The 12,954-nt window shown below is 40.4% G+C and overlaps 1 protein-coding gene across 4 annotated transcripts in view; it reads right to left on the reverse strand.

The window, feature by feature from the left end:
- ZPLD1 (zona pellucida like domain containing 1) overlaps positions 1 to 12,954 on the reverse strand; it is a 57,125-nt gene that overhangs the window by 12,927 nt on the left and 31,244 nt on the right. For all 4 annotated transcript variants that reach the window (XM_019523698.1, XM_019523696.1, XM_019523697.1 and 1 more), the window contains 4 exons: positions 6,694 to 6,791; positions 6,085 to 6,165; positions 1,920 to 2,091; positions 199 to 307 (listed from right to left, as the gene is read on the reverse strand). In XM_019523698.1, the coding sequence (XP_019379243.1) occupies positions 199 to 307; positions 1,920 to 2,091; positions 6,085 to 6,165; positions 6,694 to 6,791 (460 nt within the window). The remainder of the gene's footprint in view (positions 1 to 198; positions 308 to 1,919; positions 2,092 to 6,084; positions 6,166 to 6,693; positions 6,792 to 12,954) is intronic.

The raw sequence follows: 12,954 nt of genomic DNA on the forward strand, positions 1-12,954 counted from the left end.
CTTCCCCCCATCCCCCACCCCCGGGCTTAGTTGGCTAACATTATATCTCCTGTTACCTAGTTGTATTCCCCTCCTTACCCCCATCCCTCTATTGTTAGTCCCTCGCTCAGGCGATCTGTATTTCCCTATCAGCTTTGTCATGTTTTTTCTGGATTCCCAATCCTAAACATTTACTAATAAAGGTCTAATCATTCCTACCACTCCTTGTGATGATGGGGCCGGCAGAGATTACAGCATTTCCAGAGGTGCTCAGGGTGCTCCAGGTTGTTCTCCTGATAGCATCTCTTCTTTCTCTGTTGCTGCAAATCTGAGTGGTTAATCAAAACAATCAGTTTTAGAGTGGTGTAGAATTATTGCTCTTTTGTGCTTCTACTCCTAATGTAAGCTCTGTTATAAGCAAGACTACAACTTCAGTTCTATTTCTTGTCTGTATTATATTACTTTGCAATAAAAAGCTACAATATTCCCTGTAAATGCCTAGCTTCCAGATGTATTTTGCCTCATTTCATTTAGAGAACTGCAATACTCTCATGTAAGATCAGTATTATGGTATATTAAACTTTTCAGCTGTTCATTTACCAAAGCTTTGTTCACAGCGAGCTCCCCTACCCAATGTTTTTGTACTAGACTAGGGATGTACAAGATGCAACAGTCCAGATTCTAGCAAACCTCTGACGTTAAGGAAAAGCTGTATTTGATCACATATCTTCAAGTGACTTCTTGATGATATGATGATGACCTCAATTTTTAAGAAATTCATGCTTTAGGCCCTGATTCAGCAAAGCATTCAGGCACATTATTTTAAATTTTTTGCTGAAATGTTTGTATAAGAGTTGTTTTGGGGTTTTTTTTTCAAACAATTTTTATGATCAGGAAAACCAGTAGGTAAAGATGAGTGGGCAACAGAATTGCATTTTATAGGAAGTTGTATGGTTTTGAATTTTTTTCCCCATTCAAAACAAAAAGCAAAGACTTTTCAACTTTCCCATAAAAATGGGGGGGGTTAAATCTGTTTAATAGATTTGTGTCATTCAGTTGTAACTTCTTTACAACATAGAATTTAAAGTTCTAAATGAAAAGCAATTATGAAAAATCAAAATACTCTGCCCTCAAGATGTCAAAACAAAATGTTCGGAGCCTTGTTCTTATCAGGAAAAAAACTTGTCAAAATTCAACATATCACTGTAAAAAGATTCAATTTTGACAAACTTAGCATTTTCCAACAGATATGTAGTCAGAATATTTTCAAATGGCTCTATTGCTAGCCTGGAGATATTAAAAAAAAAAAAATCACACTCTACCATGGAAGGGTTAGTTGATTATGCAAGTTCCATAAACACCCTCACACCTAATGTTCTTCAAATTTGATTTGCCAGGATAATGCCTAGTAATGAGTTGGTAGGTCAATCCAATGCTCAAACTTATTCCAATCTTAAGGTTTCTATTGCTATTATTCCAAGATATTAAATCTGTCATGGTGGTTCTTGTGACAGTTCATTTTTCTAAGAGCTAAAATGGGACTATCAACTCACTTTTTATAAAGTATTTGAATAGCTTTTGAAAAGAGATTACTTTTGGTCAATGTCAACAAATTTCAATTTGAACAAATGTCTTAACAGGGGAAGGCTTCTTCCTTAAAGCGAGTTCCTTAAACTTCAGAGTTTCCAGTACTATTTCATGTGGGTCTGTTGGCTTTCAAATACACCCTCACCATCAACTATGTGCACACTTTCCAGACAGAAGACAACCCATTTGATTCAAAATCAATTGGTTGAGTTCACCTGTACTATCCAGACACTCTCTACCTTCCTTTAACTCAGTGTAAATTATAGATATAGAAAATGACCCTACAATTCTGCCTTTTTCAGAGTTCAGGCTGGTAAGAGAAGAACCCCAGCGCCAACCTCTCCAAAACTTACAGGCACAAGAAAGGGACAGTCGTCTGATCTGCACAGCTTTGTCACACAATGAAGGAAGACCGTAGACATCTTCTGGTTCTTGTGCTTCACAAAGCGGAACACTTCAAAGGAAAACCGGCCCATCTGACTCTTGCCATTTTCAATGATAGTGGTCTGTGGGTCCTTATCACAGCTAATTTGTAGAGAAGATTAAAACTGGGATGACCACATGTATTTCTGGTTTTTAGCTCCCATCTGAGAATAAGGGAACTTAAGTGGCAAAATAAAGGCATTAACTGGGTGCATCTACACATGCAATTAATGCAAAGCAATAAACTCTGGGGCAGTTTGAGCTGGAGTAACCTGCTCCCCTGCACAGCATCCATATGTGCACCTGAGACAGCAGCAATTTGAACCAGGGTAGAGCAGGCTTCCACCTAGCTGGGCTGACCGGGCACAATTTACACCCCCAGCCAGTGTCTACACATGCATTTCAGTGCAGTAAAGTACTCCGCCAGAAGATAGTACTGTCCCAACAGTACTAACTTACAGCAGAGTTAATTAGTATACTGGGTTCTAATACGTGTAGACAGCAACGCTTTACTGTAGAGCTAACCAGTCTATGCAGTAAAGTGCACATGTAGATGTACCCACCGCGAACAAAGTAAGACAACACCCCAATAACCAACTGTGAGCTTCTTCTTCCTGCTATACAAAATCAAGAGCCTAGATGATAACAAGCTATAAGCAGAAAACCAGTCAGACAGTGAATCACCAGGGATATAGCTCTCAGAGTCATAATTACCATTACAAACACTCAGAAAGACCAATACTCATCTTTCTTAAACATTCAAGGTGTCGTATTTCTAATACTTTCTTTAGGCAATGCACTCATCTATAACTGACTGGGATGCAGTGTTTTGAGGTAGCTAGGCCTGACCTTAAGGTCTTTGTTCCCATTGATGCTACTGGGTTTTGCTTTACTGCCCGTATTTTTAGCTAATACAAATAGATAGATGTTCAGCAATACTGAACACTGGAAATCATGCCTCCTTAATATTGTATAGCTAAGATTTTTGCAGGGTGACTTGATTTTTTTGGAGGACATGAGGCCACAGCACAGAACAGATAAGATGTCTTGCTACGATACTAAAGGGGTGTGTTCTAGTTCTGCTTTGGGCTGTAGATGAGTACCTGGTCATTCAGGCTGGGAAGCCAATGGTGGCTGGACTTGAAACTCACTACATTACTCTCTTGTATGTCACTGAGTAAAGAAAAAAGTAGCAATTAACCTGTTAGTCTGAAGTCAGGTAGTTTGAAGTCAGCAGTTAGTCTGAAGTCAGGTCAAAGGCAAGGTAGAGATGCACCTTATAGACTAACTAAATCAGAGATACATACGCTTTTTTAAGCCTTAGCTATAAGGTACATTAAGTAAGAAACATATGCATCTTAACCACTCTAGTCTAATGGGCCATTTGGGTTAACTAGACCAGTGGTTCCTAACTTTTTTTTTTACTGTGGCCCAGTGGGAACAGGACAGGGCACACAGAACCAGCTGCCTGCCTCCCAGGGCTCCCCCACCACCCAGCTTTAACCCCAGAAGCTCAGCTATGACCCCAAAAGCCACTCGCCCAGGCGGACAGAGGGGGCTCCGAGCAGGGAGCTCATGCCACAACCCTGCAGCCAACCCACCGCGCCCAGTACCTCTGAACTAGACTTTCTTTCAATAGGGTTCAGCTGTACCTGTGTCAGATTTGGCCTAGCTCCCTAAGGGGAGACAATAAGTGAAAGGCACCCAAAAAGGAATCAGGAAATGAGACATGTGGACACGTGAATTTAAATGCAGTTTAAACCTGAAACAGACAGGCATACAAACCTATTAAACCACTCTAAACCTGCCTGAAACTGTTCAAAAGTGTACCTGGAAAATACAGTACTCTTCTAAACTGGTTCACAGTGCACCAGTTTAGTGTTACATGTGGACACAAAGCATTGCATGACATGGGTCTGGTCGGTCCTCCAGGCATCCCTAACTTTATTGCTTCACACCACATTTCCCCCTGCTGCAACTGGCCACTCTGGTACTTGGCCAAAATTTTACTGCTCCCTTTTTTTTAAAACCTTTGTTGGCACATTTTAAAAAAATCAACAAGCTCTCTTGAACTGTTTGTTTAATAAAAGCTATCTTTCTACCAGCCAGCAATGTCCTTACTTCCTTCTTGACTGAAACCCCTCATCATGCCCCAACCCAGCCCCCTCAGGACCCAAAAGCATGGGTCTAAGTACTCCTGCCCACCCTGGGCACCCCCAAGTCAGGCAAGCACACTGCAAACAAACTTTGGTCAACGGCAGGCTAGTGCAGGTTACTGAATTCATGTTTAGGAGAGAGGGGAAAGCAGAAAAATGAAAATGCTCCAGCCATAGGCCATCCACCCTCTGGGACCTGTAAAACATGGGTACAAGAACTCTCCACAACTTGCCCACTGTAAAGCATGCTGGGCTGGGCATTCCCTCACACATCCTGGTGTACGAGCCACAGCACCTCAATGCCTAAAGGTGACTCTTTTGCCTGGAACACTAAAACAGTGTATGTCTGTACACCTCTCACCTACAACAACTCTGAACCAATTCCCAATCAGTGACATGTGGGATTGTTTCAATTGTTATGTGTATCCACCCCCTAGGAGTCAGGCCTGGTGAGGATAAAAGATAAACATAACATATGAGTATGTGCCTTGATGCTGAAAGGAGGGCTACAAAAGGGATGCTCTCTTCTGCAGAAACATTAGAAGGGTATGTGAGAGCTGAAGAAATCCACTAAAAGGGGTTGACTTTGGGCAAAGGGCAACCTGACTATGCAAAGGAGTTTGGACAGTTGTCTGCTATACTCTCTGGCTTTGCAAAAGCCCAGGAGCTCACATGGGGTAAGGCAATAAAAACATAACAAGGAACTGTATTTCATCTTCAATTTAAAATCCATATCTTGAAATTAAGTTCTTTACTATTCTAAGTAGGAAACAGCCTCTAATTACCAAGTTTGATTCAACACTGAATTTCCCTAAAGTTCATGTGATCTTGGTTTCCAATTTGGCTTATATCTAACTCTGAAATGCATGAATATATAGGCACACACGTTTCTTTGAAGAAGTACTTTTAGAAAAGAGATGGCTTTAAAATGTAGGTTTTCTTGTCTTCAAACAACTTCTCAAATGCTACAAATTCCCACCAAAAACAGGTTACCATTAGTAACTGTAAGGGTTACTAAAACTTTGTAATTACAGTGCATCAGAGCAGACTCTGTTAATTAACCCAGTCTGCTGGAGCCTGCTAATTAGCATGCTTCAGCTGGGCTCTGTGTCTTGTGCATCAGTATCCCGACATTTCAAAATGGTGGTGGGAGTGTTTTAACTAAAGCTCGTTCAATGAGCTTTAGAAAGCACCCCTGCCACCATAAGTGTAGGGATGCTGATACATGAGATGCTGCAGGCACTTTAAAATGGAGCACATGTAAAATGCCCAGAATGTCTCCATGTTGCTTCCATTTAATTCAAATTTACCAAGCAATTTTGGGTTCCAAAGAAGAAAATTGTCAGGTAAGGTGATAAATGCATACAGGCACCTCCAACTGAATGTAGCAGCTCAGCCAACAGTCATTCATAAGATTTTATCTGTGGTACTGCTAGGTGCCAAGTAGATCTATAGAATATGTTTTGAGTTCCCAATTCAAGAAACTATTCCTATGAATCAAAGAACTTGAGCATATATTTAATTTCAAGCACGTGCTTAAGTGTTTTTTCTGAACTGGAACATAACATGTTTAGTATGGTTATCATTTACCCAGAGGGCATTCTCCTACATACTCACATTAAAACAAACAATATATATCCATTAAAATGTTGAGTAGAGGACCTCCTAGTATAAGTATTCAGCATGCCCTTTTTTCTGTCTTCATATCCATTTCTACACCTCCACAGTTTTCACTTGTGTACACCTGTGTGACATTTATGTTCACAAATGCTAGATAAGTGGCTAACAAGGTATTTGTCAGATTGACCTTTAGCACTCTCTTAAGACTGCTCCTGTCTGTCAACCAGTCAAGCCAAACAGTATTAGAGATATTTATAACATCTCTAAACAGAGTCATAAACAGAGGTCATACAAAAAGGTGGGTTTGCAAAGTACCTACCTAAAGAAGAGATCATAACGAAGAAAGTCATTAGGATTACCAGATGGAGTGGTATAACAATAGTCCATCAAAACATTCCATCTGCATGGGGAGGAATTTAATCAATTATCAGAAGAAAAAATTAAAAACAGGTGTACAGACTGATAACACTGGCTTGGGAATTGAACCTATGTTGTTACATACAATTATGGGTTGTGCACAGAATTCTTGCACTCTCATTGAGACCATTTTATCTCAGTATAATTGCTTTTTATTTTTCTCCATCGCTTAAACTGCTCAGAAGTGTATATCATTGTATATAAATGGTACAATACAGATGACATGGTTTTACAACCCCTGTCTGTGCCATAATGAAGGAGCTATAATAAATCAAAGGCCACATCACAATTCATGGCTATCACTTTGTTGCACATGATTTCCTCTCAGAATTTCATGGCAGCATTGGGATAGAACTCAGACTCTCCAGCAGAGGTTAATGAATCTCACATGCTAGCTACTTCATTATTTTACATAAAAGACTGGGAAAAGCCACTCTTTATTCAGATTATATTTATGCTGCCAAAGAGGTGAGAAATTGGAAAGACAAGACACAACATCCTTTTACAGTACCTGCCATCAAGGTTGGTTGCTCTCACAGCTGCATATATTTTTGTTTTCAAAGGTAAACCTGTACTAGGGATAATCAGCTGTTGGCTGTAGGTTGAGTCCTGGAAAAACAAACGTTTGCTGTCACATACAAGAAATTTCAACACTGACAATCTACAACTTAAAAGCTCTTGCTTAGTTTTCTGAACGACCTGTATCCTCGTGCTTTTGGCTGTTGTTTACTGCATTTATACCTCTCACTTCTTGTGAAAAGACCTGGCAGGATGGTATCTGCTGATGAATAGAGTGGAGCATTTCTGTAGCCATGACAGTCCAGAAAATATGCAAGAAATAATGTTTTTGGGTGATATCCCAACTGTATAATTGGAAGAGATGTTAGGCAAGTTTCTGAGCATCAAGTGTGCTTCTTTACATGAAGAAGATGAGTTGAAGAAGGGCTGAATGGTATATGATGCCCAAAAGCTTGTTTATATCCTTCTCAGCTAAACAATTGGTTCAATAAAAAAAAAAAAAAATCACCAAAAAAATCTTGCTTCTATGAACAGGTTGGCTCTTGGTACCTAAATAGATTGGATCGGGTGAAATTAGTAGGGAATCTGTCTTTGTGTAGATGCAATTTTTGTTTAAATATTACAAAATTGTTCTATCAGCTTCTGCTCAATGTGTAACAAGTCTGTCATTGACCGGGAACGTCTCTACTAGGGACCTCACCCACCCTGTCTCATAGAAGTTACAGCACAAACAAAAAGGAATTAACCTCCCTTGACTGCTCAGATGGGACAATGAAGAGCCTCTGAGCTGAATGAAAATCAGGTCAAGCAAGCTTACATGCAGGAAAAAAGGAGTAAAATGTGGAACAACAACACTTTGGAGAATAAAGGGATAGGGGTGTCAGGACTGGATTTCAAAAAAGACAGCTGCTTTTAGAGGAAAAGAGTTGTTTTTATTTTAAAGCTGAGGGACCAGTTAAGGTCAAAGGGACATAAACAATGGGTGGACTCCATGTTGAAAGGGAAAGGATTGGTGGGTGTCCAGAAGGAGGAGCTTGACCAAAAATGGGACAATGAGCCCCTCGCTACCCATGGTTTTACTGTCACCTGAGTTAATGCAGGTGGCAAAATATCAAGGTTTACACCCCACATATGAGGATCTGAACAGATATTTTTGAACCCTGCTACAGACAGTCATATGATAATAGAATAATAAACCTGTACGGGGCCACATAGGGTCATGTAGTCCAACCCCCTGCTCAAAGCATACTAAGGGTGTGCAAAGTGGGCCATATTCAATTCAGATTCAGCCCAGTTTGGGGGACAGTGATTCAATTGGTTGATTCAGATCACTGCCCCAATTCAATTTGGTCAAATCCAAATCTGAAGATGCAATGCTGATTCGGAGAATCAGCGATTCAGCCACAGCTCTAAATGTTTTTTATACATACGTCGAGGTACTAGATGCATGGGGCAGATGAAGCGTCCCACAGGAGCACAGGGGGGCCCCTTGTGTGCTTGGTGGCACAACCCCCCTGCACTCACCTGGCTCAGTGCCCCCCAGACCAAGGAAGCACCAATTGCCAAGCCAGGGAGCAGAGGGAGGGTCCCCTGCGTGGTCTTCGGCAGACCCAGAAGTGGATCAGAAGTGCTTCTGGTCCACTCCTCGGTCCACCGCTGACAGCACTGGAGACCCCCCCCTGTGCTCCCATGGGACACTCCATCCACCCCACCATCTCAGCATTCATGAGCCACCTGGTACCTTGAGGTATGTAGAAAAAACATTTAAAGCTGTGTCTATGGCCAAATCATCAAATCTGTCCGAACTGATTTGGAGGGTTCTTATTTGATTCAGAGAAATTAAAGGATCTCGTGATTCAATTCAGATTCAGAGATTCAGCTGCCAAATCAGGCCAAATCTCTGCCAAATCGAATCAGCAACCAAAGCTTTGCACTGCCCTAATAATCATCCCTGTCTAAACCATTTCATCCAAGTGTTTGTCTAACCTGCTTTTAAAGACTTTCAATAAAGAAGATTTTGCAACTTTAGATCATCTGTTTCAGTGCTTAACTATTCTTCTAGTTAGAAAGTTCTTCCTGATATCCAACCTACATTTCCCATATGACTTAAGATTATTACTTAATTGTCCTTTCCCTTGGGACCACAGGGAAGAATCCATCACCATCCTCTTTATAACCACCCTTTTTCTATTTGAGGATTGTTATTCAATCCCTTCACGATCTTGTCTTCTCAAGTTTTCTCAACCTTTCCTTCCAAGTCATGTGTACATCTTTGTTGAAATGTGGTGCCCAAAGCTGGACACAGTATTCCAAGTGAGACCTCACCAGTGCTGAGCAGAGTGGAAGAATCACTTCCCTTGATTTGCAGATGACATTTCTGTTAATAGCTTTAACGGAAGCTAGTTTGCTGAAAGTTTTAGATAAATATTTAATAATATATATATAGCTAAAAATACCCACTTTCAAAGGCTTCATTTCAATCATAGTGTAAGATATTTTAAATCTGCTATATTATATCACTGAATTGTAGATTCTGGTTCAGAGGCTGAATCATGCATGCCACTTTAGCACTAATGTACAGTACCAGAAAATAAATATGGAGTGGCAGATATAATTTATTGTGTCAAAATACACTTATGGGTAACATCATTTAATAATGCTGCCACTGAGCATCAGGAAGGGAGCTCAAGGTATCATAAAAAAGGCCTCCAGAGGAGATTATAAACACCCAAGGCATAGAAGAAACTGCAAGACAGGATTTTGAAAATGGAGACGGTCCCAATAAAACCAACCTGGTATGGCAGGAAACACCAAAAATATGATAAGGATTAAATTAATTATATAGAGGGCATGTGGCTTTCTAATGGAAAAAAACAAAAAAATCACGTATCTCAACCTATACTGTCAAATCCTTTAAAATGGAAGAGGGAATTAGATAAATTTGCTTTGGGATTTTAAACTGAGCTGCAAAATTTCATAGCAGGAATAAATATACTTTTCAATATTTTTTTAAATTAGTTAAAAAATCATTTATTCTTATTACTTGAATACCTGAGGTCTGATTCTGTTCCCATTGACTTTGATTAGGCAGGAGCAAGCTCTTTAAGCACTTAATAAATGGGCACATCCAGGGAAGGGATTAATTTATTTTACTATTGTTTTACTGAGTTTTTTTGTATATGGTCCTTCTGAACATACTTGTACTAGCACATGAAAACATTAAAATATTAATTAAAATGTAACCAGTAACAATGAAACATCAATCTAGGACTTAATGTTTGCCAAAGTTGAGATAATGAAATTAACAAAACATAAGTTTAGCATTTTTTCAAGATTGCATACATTTCTGTATCTAAAGTAATTCAGAATAAAGATTCTGTCACCCACACAAAACTCTAGCCCCAAATGCAATGCAGTTTGAACAGAATACGTTACATTTCAAACTTACAGCTATGAAGGTAGCTGACATACATATTAAATTACATGCCCTTGTTAAGCATCACTGTCCAGAATTGCACTTATATCCCACTGACTTCTGCAAATCCTGAAGCACATGCTTAAAATTATGCATGCAATTAAGTACTATCCTAAACCTAAAACTAAAGGCGGCCTCTTTATTTAGGAGTGTCCTTTGTCAGCAAGCAGTCCCCTGGAAATCAAAGGAAAATGTGTATTCATCAGTATGAAGTCACTGGGAGACCTGCATGGCTAAAGGGGTGCTGGTCTACCCAGAATCAAAGTGTACCAGTCTTAGGCTCCTGCATGTTAACCACAGCATAAAATGGCAAGGGTGCTATATGCACACCCAATTTAAAGTACCATAAAATGGCAAGCAAACCATAAAAATGTTCCACACACAAAGCAGAACATTTTTAGGGATGGCTTATATAGCACCTTAAAATTGAACAGGTAGCAGTTCTGGGACTGGGGTCAGCAATCAGCTGATTGCTGACTTTGGCCTTAGGACCCCATGCAGGCTGGTTTGAGACCTTGATATGGTTCTGGGCCTGACAATCAGCTAGAGCCACATGGTATCATCCCAAGCTCTTCCAGCACTGGCAAGTAGAAAGGATGTAATTGGGATCTGATCCCCAAGTCCAACAACTGTACCTTTAAACGAACATGTGTCAAGGGCCTTAGTAGCAACAACCATGTTAAAAAGTGACTTAGATATGCAAGTAATCTCACTGGAATCAGAGGGAATAATATTCATTCTAATTCTATACTTTTTGAGGCAAGGACTGTCACTTTATTCTATGTCTGGAGACCCATAGTTGGGGCTCTTAGACACTTTCATGAAAAAGTCTTAGTGTTGCAGGGTGGGCCACTAGCCATCAGTGCATCACCAACATTCCCAACATTCAGTTCCTGTGCTTCTGAGAAACTTACTGCCCTCCTTTTGATTGCAAGCTTATTTAAAAATGCAAGAAATATTATCTTCCGTCTAACATATTTTAATTTGTTTTTCAGGACTCTGACCTGTCAAACAAACTTACAAACAATTTTAAAAAAATGGAATGCCTTTGGAAAATGTCCTGTTACAATATTTATAGCTCATTATATTCAAAGTATAAAGCATTGACTTTTAAATTAGTCGCATGAATTATAATTCATCGTCACCATGACATGAATAATAATGCAAAAATCGGATTCATAATTTATAAAAATGTTGCTTGATAGATTGAAAAATTGATATTTAAATCAGGTATTTAAAATGTATGAATAAAAATTTTAATCAACACAAAAATATCATTTCAGGGATTGCTATTAAGTAGAAGTCTGTACTTTTTTCATGTGTTACTGTCACTGTCCATATTTACATAATAAAAGTTTATACAATAATGTGTATTCAAGCCATATTATCTCAAAGGTACGAAAGAGGCATCAGCAATCAAAAGCTGCTATAAAAAAAATTAACCCTTGCAATATTCAAAGTGCATGGAAATGAAGCAATATTTATAAAAACCTGTTTGAAGGGCAGGGGGCAGCCGGAAACTCCATAACCTTCGCTCCTATTTTATATGGCCAGTTTGACAAGGGTTGACCATATTCGTGCTTGCAAGACATTTGGGCCAGTTACAGACTTAACAGTTTTATTGATGAAAGTGCTTGGAAACCAGTCAAAACTCATAACAGTGCAAAAGTTTGGTGCACAGACTAGTTTTAAAATGGCAGAACCCAGTCTAAGATAGGCCTGTATCAATGTGCATTCAAACTTAGACAATTTAGGTTAGACCAGAGGGCTGAACTTAATAGATTTAGGTTAGACCCAGGAATTGGGGCTAGTGGTAGTGTATCTCCCTGTGAGGGTGGGCTGGTGAGGGGCCGTAAAGGAACCTGGGATGCAGCTGACAGTGACCTAACAGATCCCTTATCAATTCATATTAGATCCCTGCCTGCCAGCATCCCAGGTGCCTTTGTGGTCCCAGGGCTCTCAGGGAGGTGCACAACCACTCGCCCTGCACTTCACTGTTCCAGTCGAGTGCCCAGCTACTCCCACCCCAGGGCGCTCAGAGTCAAGTCAGCACAGCCGCTGATGATGATGAAGGAAGAGGGGGAAGGGGTTCTCAGCCACGTCCTGCAGCCCAGTAGGGCTCCCTGGGGCTATGCCCACCCAAGGACCACCATGTTTCCTGTGCGTGGGTTCAGCCCCAGGGAGCACGAAGGGCAAATATGGGTGCCTCCACTGCCTGACTGCAGCTGACATGCCCGTGGCTGATGATGGAGATGATGGGGGAGAGGGGAGTGTAAAGCATGCTTCCCTGTGTTCAGCAGCCAATCAGGTGTGGCCCAGCTGCTTGGCTGCACTCGGCGGTCTCCAACAACCTGGGGAGCCTGATGGGAGATGTACAGGAGCACCGCCAACCTGCTGGCCTCAGCTAGTGCAGGTAGCCTGCACACCCCTCCCCTCCACAACCACCAAGGGGTGAATGTGTGTTCTGTTCATTCCCGGACTAACCTACTCTGCTTACAGAAACCTGCATAAGTTAAATCGATTCTGCCTCAGGCTTTTTGAATGTCTGTATTTAGCCTTGATATATCATCATCATTAATAGTAGTACCGTTTGATCAAATTTAGAATACATTTTCCAAATGCAATAGATAGAACTATTGTATAGGAACTAGGGATACTGCATAGATAAAAGTTCTAGGGTATCACTGCTATTATTAGTTCTATTGCAATGGAACAGAGCAATCTCAAACATAACTCTAGACCCCATTAGTGTGTTAGGAGATGTACAAATGCAGATCA

The sequence above is a fragment of the Gavialis gangeticus genome, unplaced genomic scaffold, assembly GCF_001723915.1.
Source record: "Gavialis gangeticus isolate Ggan-Ray unplaced genomic scaffold, GavGan_comp1, whole genome shotgun sequence".
Lineage (NCBI taxonomy): Eukaryota > Metazoa > Chordata > Crocodylia > Gavialidae > Gavialis > Gavialis gangeticus.